The sequence below is a fragment of the Ambystoma mexicanum genome, chromosome 14 (genome assembly GCF_040938575.1).
Source record: "Ambystoma mexicanum isolate Mex_15411 chromosome 14, UKY_AmexF1_1, whole genome shotgun sequence".
Classification (NCBI taxonomy): domain Eukaryota; kingdom Metazoa; phylum Chordata; class Amphibia; order Caudata; family Ambystomatidae; genus Ambystoma; species Ambystoma mexicanum.
Window position 1 is genome coordinate 153,508,436 of NC_090940.1, and position 20,451 is coordinate 153,528,886.

Sequence of the window (20,451 nt, forward strand, 5' to 3'; positions counted from 1 at the left end):
ACAAGGAATTCACACTCCACCATGTATCTTTTTTTCTCCTCATTCAGTTTTCCTACCCGTGAAGGTTCCCCTGCACAGTTTCTGTAGAATTCTGAAACAAAGTTATCGATTTGCCTGGTAGGAATGTGGGGTGGAGGGAGGATTCATTTTTGATCTTGAACTGTGTGCTCCATTGCAGAAGGGTTTGCGGCTTGTTGGTGAAGACAACGAGGTAGACCTCTAGAAGAAATGACCAAGGATTATGGCCTCTGCCCCAACTGCTTGAGAAACACAGTTAATTGCCCAATTGGTGCTGCACTGATGGTAGAAGTCCCAGCAGGCCCTCTGACCAAAGCACCTAAGCATAAGTGAGGTTTGAAACCTCTCTTAGCCTTCTAACTGTCTAAGGAAGGTGAAATGAGCGCCCGTGTTTCTCATATCTCAGACAGCCCTTCCTCTGAACCACAAGTTCATGCCTCCCATTATCCTCAGAACTTCGATGAAGGTAATGCGTGGAGTCGTCGAATTGTCCCCTCACCTCATCTGCCAATTCCCAGATCCTTGTTGCACGCAGTGTACAATATATAAATTGGACAGAGCAAGACAGCACGAGTAGGAGCGTTGGGCAGTAGCAACAGGAGAACATGAAGTCGGAGTTGACTGTAGAGACCGCTGGATGACTGTGAGGAAACCAGGTTGTTTTACTTGTTATGCCTTTTGAATGCTTTGTTGTAACTTCAAATGCTTTGTTATGCCTTGGCATTTCATGTTATTATTTGTTATATCTGTTGTCGAGATTGTCTGCACGCCTCACTAACTTGCCCTTTGAGGTACCCAATGACTGCTCACCACACTGACATGCACACATTTTAGGTTCCAATACACATTATGCATACCAGCCAAGCCACATGTAGCAATTGAACATTATCCCAAAACACATCGAACACCACAAAACTACACCTCTTTACCCAATTTACATACCTCATACCAATGTATCCTAGCACCCTGAGCACACAGAGATCCACTTCGGTCACAAATGCCTCTATTCTTGGCACAGAAAAACTAGAAACAGACCTGCATAGGTAGATTTGGGTATTCTTTGCCTGCATGCATCAAAGCAACAGCAAAGATATATTACAAGTTTTATCCATCCACACTAACCTAACCAAGCATTCTCTCTTTCACATCTCCATGGCAAAATGGAAGCAGGGAGTGTTATAAATTCCAGGTACATAACATCATTTGTGTTTTTATATAGTACTTCATGCTAGATTTCTCCCCCTTTTTGTCAATTATATATAATTAATAACCGATCACAAATACAATATATACAAGCAAAATAAGGGCCGTCATCTTACATCATCGATTGCAAAACCATGTGTCAGCCTTGCATATTCCACAACAGCCTCCAACCCCCACCAATCCGATATCGACATTGGAAAACAACTTTCTCGTATTTATCTCAATGAGAAATTGCCCCCAAAACCTGGAGTGCGATCTCGAAAAAATGCGGGCCAAGTCCTCAAATAGTTTTCACTTTGACCACCATTTATAGAAGTGCTCTTTTCTAGATCCACCATGTTCCACATCTTGGTCCACCATATTTGTACCAAGGTGCCATGCTCACATTTCCATTGCTATTCCAAAGCCAACCTCACTGCATTTAGGAGGTGTGTTAAAAGATTAGCCAGCCATTGGGTAACAGCTCTGATCGTCACTATTGCCCAATAAGATAACCAAGGGATCCCAGAGAAGATAATTAGCAGTTCTATATTTATTTTCCCACTACCTCCTCCCAGTAGGACTGGTCCTTGGGACAACCGTGCCACATGTGGCTGGCAACAAACTCTCCCCAGAAGCGCTCAGATTTTACTGAGATATAATTATCCGTCCGTAATGGTAGTACATTGCAAAGCCTTGTTCGCTCATCTTCAAATTCTCTGCCAGGATTCTTCAATAATCTTGTACCCTGGTCCCAAGCAATCATATATTTCAGCTTGTCTAATGGGCCATCACAATCATCACTATGCAAATGTTTAGAGAACCTACCAGCTTGTCCCCTGATGTATTATCCAGGTCTTGCTCAATCGGAGCGAGGGTTACAATGAGCTGCTTCTTTAGTGGAGAAATGATGTACCCAATGCTGCAGTTGTATATAGATAAATCAATCATTTTCCCTAATACAAAACTTCACAGTGCAACCAGCGAAATGCGAGGGGTTCCCAGTTAAACACCATTAAAGCCCCATTGATCTAGTTTCCCCAAACGGATAGACATACCTTATGAGGATGGACTCCTAACTGCTTGTGGAAGGCATTCCATTGCCCAGGGCATGCACCTGAGGAGCAAAGTCAATGCTTGCTTCTCCGTCTTTCTCTGGTTGCCAGAAAAGGAAGTTCAGTGGGATATTCATAACCTCCTGTTCTACCTAAAGCCATTATGGTTTGCAGTTGGTGGAGATCCCTGCCACAAAGGCAGCAAGCTCTCCTGCCTTATAATATCTCACCACCTATATGACCCCAACACTCCTCCCCACACTGATCCCATCAAATCATGCGAAACCCTTTGGGCATTCCCAGTCTATTTAAAATGGAATGATTTCTGTATAAGCTTTAATAGAACACTCTGGAGTATGAAAAATCGGAATGGTCAGGAAAGTGTAGCATAGCTCCAATAATCCATTCATCCTCAAGGACTGGATTCTACCAAGCTAAGATATTTCTAATTTTACCCATTTCTTGAAGCTATGAAAGGTCTTGAAAAATGGAGCAATTTTAGTCTTATAAAAGGAGCTTCTGTGTCCTAGTCAGCTGAATCCTCAAGTAGCCCAAACTTTTGTGGCAAACCAAAGATGGAGTCAGATTCGAGGTTAACATTTCAAAGATCTTTATTTGAACTCAAAAGGAGAAATGCTTAACTGTCCCTATTGCTACAAGGGATTTTCGCTACCTACAAACTAAAGTAAGGGTGCTCGTCAATTGTGAAAAACAAAAAGTAGTTCTCAGTACAAATCCTATTCACTATCTGATCCTACCGCTTTATAAAAAAACAACATATAAAAGAGCCAGAGTCATAGCCTTCCCGTTCTTAGTTGGATCTCTCCCAAGTACTGGTTGTAGGACAAATGATTGTTCTTAATAGTTCACAAAAGAGAGATTTTCAGTCTCTTTTTAAATTCTTCAAGAAAAATACACAAATCAAACGTCTCATTCTTGAAGGGAAGGGATTATACACTTAGTCCCTTTCCACAAACTTCTTTCACCCCGATATTGTGCCTTGTATAGATTGTTACAAGAAGGGAACCTGCAGGGTTAATCAATGTCTCTAATCACTTGAGGGCTCTCAAGGCCACTAGAGGTCTTTAGATTACTTATTTTGTGTAACTCACCTCTCCTCTCTACACCCTGAGCAACCCTTGTACCTTCTCTGCCTTCGGCCAGCGGGATGGCATCTCTGGCACATTTGTGTCTTTTCTCTTTCTGCTGCCCATATCCGCAGTTTCAATGATCCTTGCGCTGAGAGTAGAGGAGTTATTCCTCTTTTGTTCCCTGGTCTTGGCATTGGTCTGCAGGCCCCAGTCCGACAACGGTTGCAGTGTGGGCACGCCACCAGGAAAGATGCTATGCCGCCTGCAAGTCTCTGCAGTTTCTATTTTCTCCACACTAAGAGTTGAAGATTAATTCCTCTGTTGTCCCCTGGTCTCTGCGTAGGTTTGCAAGTACCAGACCCACCACGGCTGCAGAGTGGTCATGCCACCAGGTAAGACTGTTCTTCTCCCCTCTCCATCTTGCCAATGCCACCGTTCTCGGTGACGGTCTTACAGCATCTCGCTTTCCTCTTTGGTGGGCATGACTCTGTCCCTCCAGGAAGTTCTCACTTACGAGGCTCGCCTCTGCATAGGATTCTTCCTCCTCAATTCAAGGTTCCTAGTCTCTTTATTCTCACCGGCGTACTTCAAAGGGGCATGCTATTTTTTGTCCGTTGCTGGGTCCAAGGAGAATTCTGAATTACCTTCAGCCAAAGATATGGAAGTAATATCAATAGGTATTGAATGTAAAACAGAAGCAACAGCAGTCTTTCCCACTCCCATATATGCAGAGATTAGGATTAGGGCATTCCTAATAGGAATGGGAGTCCTTGTCCACTAGAGGGGAGTCACTCCTAGCTCATAGGGAGGACTTGCTTAGCAGTCTCACCTCCCTAGCCTCTCAGGGGGGGCTCCACCTAAAGGAGAATGGACGAATTTCCTTAATTCATCACATTGTCCACTTTCCAAATAAAGCCACGTTTAAATCCAGCATCACATCTGATGTTTCAGTGATATTCAATCACTGAATTTATATGTTTTATAATGAACCCAAAGAGCAAACATAATTTCTCCAATATTTTGAGAATCTTAGGCAGGGTATTTTTGGCATCTTCTATAAAGAAGAGCACATCATCCATGTATAGGGACGCTGTGTGTTCTAAGGCCCTTCATATCCTCACTGTTCCAAACCCTCTGTGTCAAAGGTTTCAAAGATCAGCGGGGGCTGTGGCTAACCCTGCCCATTGCCTCTATAAAAACCAATAGGACTCATGGTGTCTGTTTCACATAATTCAAGTCTTCAGGATCTAATAGTTAGCCATTACCGTTCTCAGAACAATCTGGACCAAACCCATATGTCATCAATGCCAAATACTCTCAAGTTCCATGATATGGATTCATCTATGGATGTTGTCATGAGTACCTCTACCTGGGATAAATCCAGTCTGACCTGAATGCACAAAATCCAGGAGAACCCGACTCAAAAGGTGGCCAAGATTTTAAAGAATATTTTGGCATCAGCATTCAATAGTGTGATGGGACGAAATGCAGAAGAATCAGCACAGTCTTTTCTGGGCTTTAATGCGAGAGAGTGATGACTGCATCTGCATCGACCCCGAGAACCTTTAAATCACACAATGTTAGTGCTTTAATAGCTGCCATTACTTCTTTGTTTGTGACCTCCTGTTCACAGACATCACGCACCTTGTCAGAGATGCATGAGAGACCTGTTTTCTCCAAGAAGCTGAGCTAGGCACCCTCATCAACGGCATTTGTATCATATAAACCCAGAAAATAATTCTTCAATAGCTCCAACTTGTCCTTCCCCTTACACCGTAGAGTACCATTGGTCTCCTGAAGGGAAACTATGTGATTTCTGTCACAATGCATCCTAAGCTAGGAGCCTATTAGCTTTCTTTAATGAGTGTGGCAAAACGTATATGTCTTTTTTTTAACATATTTGCTGTGCCATCTGAATGGAATGTCTCTACTTTGCTCTTAGTCTGCCTAACACTACACAGGTGCCAGAGGGACCCTGACTGCTTACGAGCCTGTTGAGGTTTACTCAAACCATCCTCTAAATCAGAATGAATTATCTGCCGAGCTCCATACTAGGCAGTTCCTTGTTCATTCTGGATCCGATCTATCCCTGCTTTACCCTCGTCCCATACTGTCCTAAGATCCACTTCCCCGCTAGCGTTGGCTTCAAAGTATTGCTGGCTAGAAAGGGAAACCGTATCCACCAGCACCTGGCCACGAAGGTGGATCGCATGTACTTTCCAGTCATATTTTTTATCCATAAATGAACTCCTTAAGCCAAAATCTAGCTATAATTGGGGCATGATCAGTTACAGATATTGGGCCTATTTAGAGGTCAGTAAGTCTTGCATTAGTCGCTTTGAGGCAATTAGTGCGTCAATCTTTTAATATGTCCCGTGGACGTGTGAGTAATTAGAATAATCCCTCTCCCTGGGTGATCAGACAGGCCGAGGTCTGCAAGCATATGCACAAAGATTTGGGAATGTTTAACATTTTTAGGTGAGGAGGGACCCGACGTATCTGAAACCCGGAATATTTTACAATCCCCTCCCTCTACTACGTCACCTTAAGCAAATTCTGCTAACATCAAACGAATATTCTAAGAACGGACTCAGCCCATCATTAATGTCATAAAAGGAAACAAGTGCGAGAATCCTTCCCTAGGCCCTTCACCTGACCATAATTAATCCATTCATTTTGCAATAACCTATAACTGGAACCCCTTCCCACTATGTAAAAGTATCACCAACGCACATCTCTGTCTCCGCCGAGGCAAAGAATCAATACCCAAACTTTCACTATTTAGAAGCTCTACATCCTTCCAGTGTAAATGCATCTCTTACAAAATGGCAAAATCAGTTACAAGATCATTAAAGCCCTGCAAAGTCATCTGAAGCTTTTGGGAGGGGGGGTTTAGACAATGCACATTGAGGCTGACAGAGGTATGGATCCTCATGGGTCCCTCAATGTAAGAAATTTCAGAAACACATCAGGAGATGCACCCAAATCCACTCCCTTCACCTTTGCTTCAGGTTCCCTTCCACCGGCGACCAGAACACTTTTACATATGCTTAAGGTCAGCGCCTACAGCATTTGTATCCTTTTCACCCGCCATCATCCGCCTCCCTGCAACTACTTGCTTCACTCTTACTCTCACCCAGCCTTAAATCAGGGTCACTCTGTCAGGATAAGAATAGGCACATGTTAATAGAGATCCAAGACACTGTGGGCCAAGAGCGCACACATACTGAAGAAAAAACCTGGCATGTATAAAAGTTGGTCAGACTGCGCACCAAGGCCCTTTGGTCTCAAACAGAAGAAGCAAAAGCCACAGCCAATCTAGTAACAAAGTGAATCACTCTTCAGCGAGGTCTTTTACTTGTCATCTTTTGCATTTTGCCAACTTCAAAGAAGTGTCTCAGCCAGCCAGACCGAAATAAACTCTCATTTTGATTTCCCAAACTCCTTGCATGAAAAGGGATTAGGGACCCTCCCAGCTCCCAAAATACGGGGTGCTCAGTAACTGCCTCAAACGTAACAGAGAGGCTGCTGCTCAGCAGGATACACTCTGCAGGTAGCATGCCACTCTCCGAGGGCGACGTCCAGTCTCCTGCCTCAAAACTACCAGAGAGGCTGCTGTTCAGCAGGATACACTCTGCAGGTACCATGCCGCTCTCCGCTCCCTGAGGCAGGCAACACCCTCAGTGCGACGTCCAATCTCCTGCCTCAAACTACCAGAGAGGCTGCTGCTCAGCAGGATACAGTCTGCAGGTAGCGTGCCACTCCCCTCTCCCCGAGTCAGGCAGCAGCCTCAGGGCGACATCCAATCTCCAAACACAGCTACAAGGGACTGGTTTTTACAGCGCTGGTTATGTGCCACAGACCTCTTACTCAAGGGTGAACATGGCGGCCCCATTTTCCTAAACCGAGTACTCCGGATAGCAAGACTGGTTCTGCACTTTCCTGAGCCCCTGCAATGGCCAGCTCATGTCGTGGGCAGCACCCTCTACACTACATTCTGCAGGCTTTCTGCCCCCAGAACGGAGAAGGGCGCGGTAGCCACAAATGTTTATGAGCACCCCTTACGTCCTCCCGCATGCATTAATTCCTCCCACTTTGCGCTGTAATAACATTTGCTACTATTACCCAATTTGAGGATACTCCTAAGCATCTGAATGGTGCCGAGTGCTCTCTCTCGACAATGTATATATACACACATGTTTTATGTATTGTTCCATTTATTGAGCATTTGTTGTTAGGTGTCTATACAACCAATGGTGTTTCCAGGCACCACAAGGCAAGTGGACAGGGGGTTAATAATAGTGACAAAACAGTAAATATTCAATTGTGGTCCTACTAGGCCTTGTGGCATTTGGACGTGCAAGTGCAGTGAGAAGTGCAAGGGATAGGGAGGGGCAGGGTATGGATAAGTGCTGATGGGAGCACAGGAGGGAAGTGCCAATGGGAGCCAGGGAGGAGGTCACTGGCTAAGTGCTAAGGTGGAGGAATCCCAGGGGTGGGGTGGACAGCCTCCAGGCAGGGGGCCAGCAAGGGCAGCGGTGAGGGAGGGGCCTGCAAGGGCAATATTGAAAGGTGAGGGTTTATATACTAGCGGTACAACCCGGCGCTGCACGGGTCTGTAGCTGACATGCACGTTGGGGGTCTGTTATAGAATTGTGTAGGTTTTATTGTGTCATAACATCCTATTTTTGGAAAATCACAAAATCTGCAATCTCCCGAAATCGCCTATACGGATAGCACAGGGCCACCCGCCCCCTCCCTCCACCCCTGTGCATGGCAAATGGGTGGGGTTGTTCAAATTTCACTATCGCCAGTACACCCCACACTGGAATGCCGTCCTTGTGTCCCAACTTCATATTACTGGAAAAGTCGCAGAATCTGCAATTTCCCGAAATCGCCTATACTGATAGCACAGGGCCGGGCCCCGCCCTGTGCAGCACCAATGGGTGGGGTTGGTCAGATTTCACTATTGCCAATACAAGCCAGACTGGTATGCTGCCCTCGGGCCAACATTTCAGCCCACCAACTGTTGTGGGGCTGGAGACAACAATTGCAAAATCGGTAATCTTTGAAAATTACCTATAATGACAGCACAGGGCCGGATGCCACCCTGTGAAGGGCAATGGGTGGTGTTGGTCAAATTTCCCTATTGCCGCTACACCCCAGACTGGTACGCCAACTCTGGGTCATAGCTTTAGCCCACCAGCTGTTATGGGGCTGGAGCCAGCCAACCCCGAACTATATATATATATATATATATATATATATATATATATATATATACATACATATACACACACACGCACTACACCCACACACACTTTGTTAAAAAGGAATGTTGTTGTGGCACAAAATATAAAAAGCATTGAAATTGCCCAGCTATGGTAAGCTACCCAACCAGAACTTGTGGCCCTACCACACACTGCTCATACAGACACACAACATCATAAATGACATCACAAATGGAACCACCAAGGACATGACGGGTGACCTGTAATCTAAGGGTGTGAGCATTGCAAAGGTATCTGTGAACAATCTGACAAGTACGGAAACTCGCATCTTCTGCTGTATACTCTTTGTCAGCGAGTAAGTCTTTCTTCGTAATCTATAAGCGGTTTGCAAAAAGGCGGCAAAGTGTACGGTTGCAAAGGTTGGCCCTGGACAATAAAGACAAACCATGGAATGTAATGTTTCATTTAAATACACTATTGAATATATATATTTGCTGGGGTAGAGTGACTACTGACACTATCCTCGTCACAGGACTACAACCAGAGCCACTATCAGTCACTGCAGTACCACAAGACCCACTAGCATCTAACCTACACTCCCAACCACATGACATTTTTTTCAACCCAAAATGTCCGCAGACCCAGAAAGCAATCCACGGATAAGGAGAAGAAGGCAGACTGAAACACTATCTGTAAATCCAACAAAATATCCAGACTGCCAGACCCAGTGGTCATTATCATCTCTTAATGTATACAAGCACTCCCCTTCACCATGGCCGCTTTTCCCCGACACAGGGATGACCAGACCCAGTAGCCTCTTTACAGGACTACAACCGTCACGGCTTTCCACAAGGCCCAACGTGACCTAACCTAAAACAACGTTCGCTTGATTTTTTTTAAAAACCCAAAACGTCTGCAGACAGGCCTCAGTATTCTTGGATAGAAAAAAAAACACATTGTTTCAGGCCGTGGAACGTGGGTATGTCCACAAACACAATGAAAAAACGGTTTTATTTTGCTCTTTTGAAGAGATATTCTCCCGCACCCCCTTTCTGACTTCCCATCAACTTGTCTCAGGTGGTTTTATGTGTGCGACCAGTGTAATGCTCCATTTTTAAAAACATGTTTAGTGTGCTGTCCGCAGTATTTGACAATGTTTGCAAGCAAACATGGCACCCATTTCAGAAAATGTTGATGTATTGTCATATTTTCCCATTGATCAATCAGCTCCTTCCGCGAGGTCTGCTGACACAATAGGCTCATCTGATTGGTTGAAAAAATTCATGGACTCTGAATACATGTAGGTATGTTTGCGCACCGAATCAAGATATCCCTCATTTATTTTGCACATATTGAGCGCTTTCTCCAAAGTGCTTGAAAAAATATACAGCGGCCCAACAAAATCAAGAACAAAGGGCAGTGAAATGGTCACTGATGGGTGAAATTAAGGGCACGTGTACGGAAAATATGAAAGGAGTCGGAGGGGCGAATAGTAAAAGGTAGGGCATGCCAATACTTTGGTGCAAAAAAAGCAAACAAGCAAAAGCGTGATGCAGCACCTTGGTGCTTGTGAAAGGAGGTACTGTGATAGAGAGCAAAGGGGACATGGAGGAGACTAGAAAGAGGCAAGAGAGGACATATAAGAAGGGGCAAGGCCACGAGTACACTTAAAGACTATAAAGAAAGTGAAACACAAGGCAGGCTTCAAATGGTAACAGAGATGCAGATCGGAAATAAGAAGAAATAGAGGATCGTGGAGATAAGAGAAAAAGGAGGCAGTAAGCAGAGTTAAAGGCAGAGCGGACAGAGGTAAGATGAGAGGCGGGTAGAACAACAAGAAGAGCTCAACAATAGTCCAGGCAATAGAAAATGAGTGCACAGTTAAGCTTAGTGGTGTTAAATGACAGAAAATGACGAATGCAATTGAAATTATAGCGATAATACTGGCAGATTCTGGCAGTGTTAGCGATGTATGTTCAGAAAGACAGTCTAGAGCCAAGATTACGGGCAGTGGGGGAAAAGGGGAGATGTGCGCGGTGGGATGGGGGTACTAGAAGGCACAGAGGAGGGAAGGGAGGAGGATGGGGGAAAAGTAAAAAAAATCAGTTTTCGTGGGGTTCAAATTAAGGAAATAAGAGGACATTGAAGATTGGTTCGAGAGTAAACAGGAGAAGACCGTAGAATGGAGTGAATCAGAAAAGAAGGAAAGGAAAATCTGTAAGTCGTCTGCTTAGAAATGACAAGAAAGGTTGAATGATTGGATCAAGGCAGAGAGGGGAGCATTATAGAGGAAAAAGAGTATTGGCCCAAGGACAGAACCCCGAGGGACACTGTACAATAGAGGGCAAGGAGAAGAAATATTACCACTACAAGAGACAGAATAGGAACATGCTAAAAGTTAGGATCAAAACCAACGCAGAACAGAGTCAGACAAACCAAGAGAGGAGAGGATAGTGAGGAGAGTACAGTGGTCAACAGTGTCAAAAGCCACAGAGAGTTCAAAGAGAATGAGTATAGAGGAGAGCTTGTTGTGATGAGCGATAAGAAATGTGTTGGAGACATGGAAAAGGGTGGTCTCGGTGGAGTGTGCAGGATGGAAACCAGACTAAAGGGGAGGTAGAAGAGAGTGAAGGTGAAAAAAAGCAGGAGACTTGGGAATAGACAACCCTTTCTAAAAATTTAGATTGGAAGAGAAAAAGGACAAACGTTATAGGGAAGTGTGGGGTCAAGAGAGGGTTTTTAAGCATAGGAATGATCAGAGCATGTTTGAAACTGGAGGGAAAGTGGAGGAGGAGAGAGAGATTAAGGAGAGGGGATAGGATTAAGGTTAAAGAGGGGAAGTCGGAGAGGAGAGAGAAGGAAGAAAGTTGGGGAGGCAGGCAAGATGGAGAAGAAGGAGGTGGGAGGGGAGAAGAGCAAGACAAGCGTAAAGACAAGACTTTGTTGGTAAAAAAATACTCTTGGCATTTTTTAACAAATTGCTGGACGGATTACCACCACATTTATGAAAACATGCCTTTGTAATCAGACTGCTGCTTTTCTGAACAATTTGACACAAATCAGCCCAGTGCTTTGATATATGATATGATAGGTTATTTTATAAGGCACTTAATGCCCAGAGGTTTCTAAGTGTGGACCTGGAGATCAAACCTGTGGTGCTCCGTGTCGTCTTGCTTCCAAGGTGAGCACGTTGCCCCTGAGCTATCCTCCCGAGACAATGTTGCATGTTTCTCTAATGCAAGTCTAAAACTTTTCAGAACTTTTGCCCTCCTTCCACCTTGACGAAACTGCAAGCAACTTTCCCAAAAGTTCAGAGTCTATACTTTTTTTAAACCCTTTTTGTGGATTTGTCGGATGGCGTCAATGTTATACAATGCCCAATGTTGTCTTCTCCAATGGGAGCGCGACTTAACCATAACCACAGAGTCGCTATCATCTATAACTAAGAGGAAAGTCCATGCAATTTGGTCTGTTGGCTCAGGCACAGAAACAGAAGAAATACAAGCTAACCCATGTATTTAAATCACTATAATGAACTTTGAAAGATTTAGAAGGGTGTAAAACACTGAATAAGCAATGAAGTAACTGTATCAAGGTGTGGGTTGTTTCTAATTGTGGTCCTACATCATGAACTGGACTTTGGAAAATTAAATAACTGAAAAGTGTGAACATTCTAGGTTTCTTACTTTGACCCTCTAATTTCAATAAACGTGAGTGCCATCTAGTTCAAGATGGCAGCAGCTTAGTTTCATTCGAGTACTGGCTTTACCTTTTTATTTCTATTACAACATATTGTTTCCCTGCAACTCCTACTTTATCTACAAAACTCAACTCTGGTTTTCAACAGGTCAGTGTAAGACTTAGCTCAAATCTGCAATGCTTTCCTTGATGCTCATCTCGAGCTGTCATCTTAATGAATTCCTTTCACATTGTTACACTGAAATCGAAACCGTCAGACATTTATTACTTGAATGTGAGGTTTTGAGAAATATGCGCTATGTTTTGCTCATTAAGTGGCGGATACGAGATTAAACCCATGGGAAATGCTATGGGGAAAATTGTTTGAAGCCACCTCATTTTCACTCTGCAATGCACATATTTTATTACAAATTAACTTAATCATAATCTAAGTTTTAGATTGCATTAGATTTTGAGGCATTTTAACTGAAATGTATAGTATGTAACCTTTGCTTCAATGTGTGAGGTTAATGATTGTGTAAAGGTTTTAATATTAAAACCAAGAGACACAAATAAAAAATACATTTATTCACATTTGACCAGACGCCTCTTAATTTCAGGGCAGCTTTGTAGAGAATATCAAAACACGCTATCATAGACAGGGGCCAAAGAGCAGCAACAGCTACCTGATGCTCACAGTTTTTTAACACAACACAAGAAGATTCTATTCTTTTCTTCTACATCTATAGTGACCTACAGCTCACTAAATCTCCCTATCGGAAAAACAAACTGCCCATCATTTGTTTGTACTTTTCCATAGTTGGCACTGGGGTGCCACCCATCTAGTGAAGGGGATAGAGAAGGGAATGTCCTTTGACTAACTCACTACTTTCCTAAACACTTCAGGAAGTTATTTTTCTTTTTATTCCTTTGTCTGGTTTCAGCGGAATTAGAAAGTTTTTGTTTTTAAGAGCTCTTTTTTCTCTCATCGTTTCTTTCAACTCTGGGAGGAATAGATGCTACCTATGAAAACATAAAAAGGGAAATGGATACAGTGATGGTTCCATGTTTTGTGTCTCCCTATGCAGGGTTGAAACAAAGAAGAGAAAAAAAAAAGAGATCTTAAAAAGAAAAACAGGGGCCGTGGCTGAAAGAATAATGGTGTACCTCCTCCTAAAGTGACCCCAACTACAAGGTTGGGTTACAGTCCTGAAGAAAGCGGCTAGACTAAAGCTAATTCTGCTGAAACCGGTCAGTTCAGGGTGATGTCCTGAACCCCCAAGACACTCAGATTGATTGAGAGCTTGGGAGAGAAAATCGTTTTAAGAAGCAGATCTTCACTGCAGAACAATTTTAAGTGTTGTACACTAGAAAGGAAGAAATACAAAGAAAAATAACTTCCCAAACTGTTTTTACCATTTGATATAGGAATGCAGTGAGTTAGTCAAGGGACATTCCCTTCTCTATCCCCTTCTCTAGATAAGCGGCACCCCAGCGCCAACTATGGAAAAGTACAAACTACTGAGGGGCAGTTAGACTTTCGATAGGGAGATTTAGTGAGCTGTAGACCACTATACATGTAGAAGAAAATAATATAATCTCTAAGAGCTTTGTAGAGAAACCATAGGTGGATGGAGAAACCCTTGAAGTAAGCAGAACACACACACACACACACACACACAACAAAGTGCTGCACCCTTCTAAAAAATCTGCTTTGCATTACGATTGAAGATATGATAGAAAGATGGACTTATTGTGATCTGAGAAGCTAAGCAAATATGTGGTTTCATTGACATCTACTCCATATGTCAAAGTACACCGAGTATCAAAGACAGGGTTCTAGAGGGATGCAATCCGGTCATTAGATAAACATGTAATGATGATACATACCTTTGGGTGGCGCAGCAGAAACTTGGCTGCTTCCTCAAAGTATTCCAGGTGGAAATCTTTCATCATTCTCGGCAGGTCCTCAAAGCCAAAATATGGTAGGGCAAGAGATGCAAACCCTCGGCTGGCAAGGAGGCTAGATCGGTACTCCACCAGCCCTCCTTCATCGCCAAACAAGTCGATCACACCAGGGAAGGGACCATAACCTGCGGAGGGGGACCAGATAAGACAAAGTAACATCAGATGTAGGTGTTCCTCAGGGTGGCAAAGCAGATGTCATAGTTCCAAAGTCAGTGGATTTGGGAATCAAGGCAAAAGTGTCTTGAGAACAGGCTTTGATGCAGAGACAATAAACGTTCTACATCGGAGAGTAAACCTCGGTACCACCACCCACCTTCATGTATTTGGGAGTATGGCAGTGAAAGTGTTTCATAAAACACTCAAATATATGATTTGTAGAAAAATAAATTAATTATCTGGCTGTGGACTAAAACAAGCTGAATATAAAAGTGTTGCAAAGCCAACATGCCAGGGTTTCTGTGTGTGGGCACAAACAACAAATCTCTTGAGTTTTATGTTGTGATCCACACACTTTACTTCCCCCAGATGTGGAAAACCTCTCAGCCATTTGGTTCAATATTTATGCAAAGATAACCTTTAGAAAAGGAACGTACTACCATTGCAAATTGCATATTTTTAAAAAAAGTGTACGACATAAATTTCTTATGATCATTTGTAGTACTTAGTCATAATACCATTACATTGGCTTAATGAGCAAAACACTTTATCAACATCTAGAATAACCACATACATTATTTTTCTGATAGGTTATTATTCCAAAATGCGCAGCCTGCTACATTCCTACTGTACTCTTTGGAAATGCCCCTGCGAGAAAGGGAATGTGGAAAAATTGCGCGAGGGTCCCAGCCTCCTTTGCATAAAATCAAAGAGCATTTTGGGAACACAAGATTGACTAGAGATTTATATGTTCGACAAATAGGTCTGTGCTAAAAGAGTTGTATACTTCAATCATTATGAACATAAAACTCAGTGGGCTTGGTGCTCACCCAACATTATAATGCTTTTGATTTTGAAGCAGCCTCAGGATTGGGTTGCAAGTATAAAATAGCTGCAACATCAGTCAGGCCATAGATAATGTTTCTTTCTGCTCAGGGTAAGGATGGTAGTGCACAAGCTCCGTTTACAAAGCACATACATCCTGCGAGAATTGTAGATACAGGGTAATCTGTTGTGTTTCTCATACTTCACAGTAATTGTGATCAGAATTGCAGATGAGCAGGCCTCCTAAATTATCATCATTTTTAATCACGTAACTTGCATACTTCTAATGTAAAGTGGCCCTATATAGCACCCTTCTGCCATTATTGTTGGGCGTGCTGCACGTTGCTCTTTAGGAAAAGGGGGCTGGTTGATGAGGGACAGCTGGAGAGACTATTTTAAAATCGGTGGGATTGATATGTGCATGTCAGAAGTACTAGAGTGCCGTTCTGCTTTCTGCGGATTTGGTGGAAAAAAATAAATATATATCTAATTAGGAGAGCTTAGTCGCAGCTTAATCAATGCTGATGTGGCAACACATAGGTCTGTGGTGGCCATGTATGGAGGATTTGTGTGTGTAGTGTAAGGTGTGTTAGGAAAGATTTCGTAATTGTGGGTAATTTTCCTTCCATGTGGCAACCCCTAAACTTTTTGCTGTTGTTTTTCACCATGATCTAGACTTTGCCAGAGAAGTGCAGCCTTCTGCTGCACTCCTCTGGGCTTTCGCTCCATTCTTACAGGGAAACTGACATGCCCTTAAGACAGTCAGTACCGGGAAACGCTGTTTTCCGTAGTTTCTTTATCATGTTGCGGCTTTCGTGCAACATGACACAAGAGGGCACTGTAAGCTAAGTTACTGCTCTCTTGGGTCTCTAGTCTTCTACAGACCCTAGATACTCTTTTTGGATTGTAACTGATCGGTGCAAGTGAATCACGGACGGGAATGGTGGCAGCGATCGTTTCTTGTGTTTTGAGCTCCTTTTGGCGTTTTAAGCACGTTTCTAGCGCTTAGCCCAAAATGGTAGCCTGGCTCCCAAAATGACCAGACCACAAGGCTCCTTTGTCCTGTCCGCTGACCGTCTTGCTCCCTTCACCTTCCCCAGGTCGAGCCGACCCGGGGCCTTCCTTATTTGTGCATGTACTTTCCCGCGAAACACAGATGCTTTCGCAGGCTTCTACAGGCCTTGTGTGTGCCTCCAGGATGTGGGCTGGGGTGTCTGGTCCCAATACACATCCTGGGTGCCAGAGAGTCTAGGGTGGTGTGAATGACTGGGACCACCGTGGTCCGTGATAGGTCCACGTATGGTGTGAGTGTTGATGAGCAGATCTCCCATTGGGTCCCCTCCGTTTTGGCGCGAAGGGAACCGTGGATAAGAGGGGGCTGGAAACGCCACTACCATGTCGATCTCCCGAGTTCTCACGAACGAAGGAATACAGGAGCCAAGTATTCTGCAACCACGAGGCTGAACCGAGGAATCGCTTGTGACCCGCTGAAGGACTGCTCCTCTGCACTGCTGTCGCCTTGTGAAACCCTTTTTACCTCTGATCGAACCAGAAGGCCTGTACTGGTACTTCGACCCTTGGAATAGCGGGAACAGCTATTCTCGGCATCTTCACCATCTCCTGTTCGTAAGCCTTCGGAAAGTGTCTCTGGGCCGTCCAGCAGACTGACCAGCCTACACATGAGTCTTGCTCTGTAACCGCCGCCAGGTTGTGTAGTATTTCTAGTCCTTGTCACTCTCACACGATTCGTACACTTGGCGTTCCCAGGTCTGAAGTGAGTAGTGTACATTTGACTGATACACACACGGCCGCTCCGTTGCCCTGCTGTGGTAACAATCTGTGCGGGTTCACTTCGTTTGGGACATCTTTAACTCAACTCTGCTGCTGCAGAATCTCCACGACGACGAGACGTCCCCTGCTCTCCTGAACCTGCCAGCGACTGAAACTGACGCGGAGAAGCCTGGGTCTGCTTGCATCGGGGACCGGTGAGTAGCATAGCTAGGAGCCCATAGCTTTTCCCCGCTGTGTCAAAACAGCACGCCTTTCCGTACTCGCGCTCTGCTTCTGCCCACAGTGGAGGCTGCGCTTGAGTCGCGGAACTCTGTTCTTCTTCATTTGTGCATTAAACTGAACTGCCTGATTCCCTCGAAAAGACTTCCCTTTTTGCCCGTTGGCACCAGCGTGTGCAGGTACTTTTGAGCACAAGGCTCCACTCTTCGTAGGGCTCGGACTTCCTTTTAGTTAGGTGCCTCTGAAGGCGGACTGGGTCTAAGCATTATTTCGCACTGCCTGTTTTCCTTCCCTTCTAGGTGGACTACACATTTTGTGCATCTAACGCTTGAGACTTGTTTTGTATTGGTATATATATTGTATTGGTATGGTATGTGTTGGTTTACTAGAGTTGTATTGTGATTTCTCGCTACGGTCATTGTTTTAAAGGCCTTGGAATAAATGTGTTTATATTTTTAATATAACACCTGTTTGGAGTAGTTTGTAAGTGTCCTTGCTTTGTGTGCTCATTGCGGGCTTTCAGTCACCCTCACCCCTCTTGAGACCTAGTCTTGACCGCCGCGATCGCTACCCTGATTGGTCTGGCTTGTCCAGAAGTTACCCTGTTCCAAGTAATTAGGTTGGCCTTCTGAACTTCTGCGCCGCCAGGACAGAGTTCAGAAATCCGTCTTAACAAGGTGGTAGGATAATTTAGAGAAGAGTTGGTTAGTTTCGGATCAGAGGGATGTCAGATGCCCCTAGATCCCTCATGTACGAACGGGTCTATGGCCCTGGACTATCTGACATACCCGGTGTGCCGCCTTATAAGGGGCCACTACCTCCGTATCCCCCGAACTCCGTAGTGCCGGCAGTCGCTCTTAACATATGTGGCCACCATGCCAGTCTGTTTTGGCTGCCGTTTCTCCCTCCCCTATTCTCAGCCTCTTGCCCAACATGGGCGGCTGCTTCTGACATACACGGATGCCATCCGCAGTGGTACTTTGGTCACCTTGCCCGCCACTTTTTTCACTTGTCAGTGGCTGCTCCTGGCTTACACAGTTAGTCTGCTACACATGCTCCTGCTCTGCTCTCTGTGGGCCTATGCTTATTTTTTTCATCTTTTCACAGCTTGTTTTTTCTTTTGAGTCTCTGTGTTACCACCTATTTACCATTATAGCCTATTCAGCCTTGACCTTGCTTCAGCACCTGTTACGTTAGTACTCCAACTAGATGGTATAGATTTAGACAATAGTTTGGCTGGCTCTACACAATTGAGAAAAAAGCAACTCTAACAACTACTGCTCAAACACCATACGTTTTGATGGGGGTTAAATAACCAGTCTTTGTACAGAAATCTCAAGTTGTACATGGCAATAAGCCTTTGTGTGACTGAGACTCTCGAAATTAACATATGATGAGAGACCGACCTTTTCAGAGTGGATTGAGGACTTAAGACAGGTTTCCAGAATTGAGAAGGTTATTCTCAGCGGAAACAAAAAAATGAAATTGTTTGATGACATGTGGGGTAGATTTTTGGATGAGTTGTAATGATATTTTAGATTGATTTATGTTATGTAGGGTAGGGGATGGTGGTATGTGGAAAGATAACTTGTGATGAATTCTATATTTATAGCGTTGATGAATCTAATGCTCTGTATGTTTTTATGTAAATTTCAATAAACTTAATAATGAAGAGGAAAAAGAAAACAAAAAAAAGAAATGAACATATTATCTTGAGTGCTAACATCCCTCACGTCAAAGGATGTCAGCCGTAAGCATGTCATCTATTCAGTTGTTTATTACTGCACCCTGGTATTTGTAGTCCAGTATTTACAATGTGTACAATGTGGAGATGCTAAACTACAGACACCACAATGCAAATAAATACAAGAGCCGCCTTCAACGCACATGATAGCACTTGACATCAAGGAATCAATACATTTTAGGGACACGATTGATAGTCAAACTGTTTCGGGAGTCATTTCAGTTACCTGGAGGCAAGAAAAGGCTTCCTCTCACATCGCCCTCTCTCAGTCTAATTCTCTGCACTCCTGGGGCAGCAAACCAGCGATCCACCTTCTCCTTTGCCAGTACGAGCCCGGGGAGCTCTTTGGGCTGACTGTGCCCCTTGTGGACCAGGAGCTCCACCCTCATCGGGGTCTTCACCACGTCCTTTTTCTCCAGCCTATCATAAGGGTGCTCCAGGGCAGCTGGAGTGAGGCTCCAGAGCAGCCCCATGGGCATAACTCCTGTGTAATGCCCCCCTGTGGAGGGCGCCGTGTCCAGGTCGATATTTCCCTGTCCATCGGCCCGGTAGTGAGCACAGGAATCGAAGAGGGAGCCGTGCTCACTCTCCACCAGAGCCCTGAGAGTCACCTCTTGTAAAGGGTCCAGCCCCAGAACTTTGATCCCCAGAGGCTGATCTGCCAAGCATGGCCGGGGGAAATGCACAGCTATACTAGCTGCGGACCTCAGGGTGCACAGCCCCGGGGGCCTGGAGCAGAGACCCCAGGCCCTGACAGCAACCACACGTAGCATGCTTCCAGCAGGGGACTCGGCTGCACCGAGTCTGCTACATTATTGCGCAAGCATCAGGCAGTGCTGCTTGCCCGACTAAACATAGAAAAGGGACTGGTTGCCAACACCCCGAACAGAGTTCAGATAAAAATTCGGCAGTTTGCTCGGCCATGGGCATCGAAAAGAGACATCTGTTGTGTTTGAGACAGACTCAGAATTGATTTTTTTTTTTTTTTTTATTGAAAGTTAAGAATAATTAAGTAGACATTACAGCACGTTGAATGAAAAGTGAAATACATCATAGTAAATATGATAATTGATGATTCTGTAGTTAACTACATACAATATTAAATATAATAAACCTTATAAAATACAGACTCAGAATTCTAACAAGGAATAGCTAATCCCCCACACTAACGTGAGATGGGGGTTTAGATTCTATTAAAGACAAGGAGGCGATTATTATGCATTACAATCTTTACTCTGAAACCACAGCAGCAAAGAAAATACTTTTACAAACAAAAAAAAGTTTCCACAACACAACTAGAGTTCAATGTCAATGTATGGGGAACTCCCCAATCCATCATGGAGGACAGGTCATGCCCTGCAGGGGACCAATGAGCAGGGACCCTCTTCTATATATGTCCATTACTCTAACCCCACTTTCTGCAGCTGTCTTGCACCAGAAGTCCAATGAAACGGTTGAACTGCGTAGCGCGGAGAAAGAATCCAACGAAACTG

General features: G+C 44.2%; 1 protein-coding gene across 1 annotated transcript in view; it reads right to left on the reverse strand.

Moving 5' to 3' along the window:
- LOC138527517 (acyl-coenzyme A thioesterase 5-like) overlaps positions 1–19,826 on the reverse strand; it is a 28,969-nt gene extending 9,143 nt beyond the window's left edge. The window contains exons 1-2 of the mRNA XM_069638769.1: positions 19,185–19,826; positions 14,146–14,348 (exon numbers count right to left, since the gene is read on the reverse strand). Of these exons, the coding sequence (XP_069494870.1) occupies positions 14,146–14,348; positions 19,185–19,731 (750 nt within the window). The 5' untranslated portion in view covers positions 19,732–19,826. The remainder of the gene's footprint in view (positions 1–14,145; positions 14,349–19,184) is intronic.
- Positions 19,827–20,451: the final 625 nt, after the last annotated feature.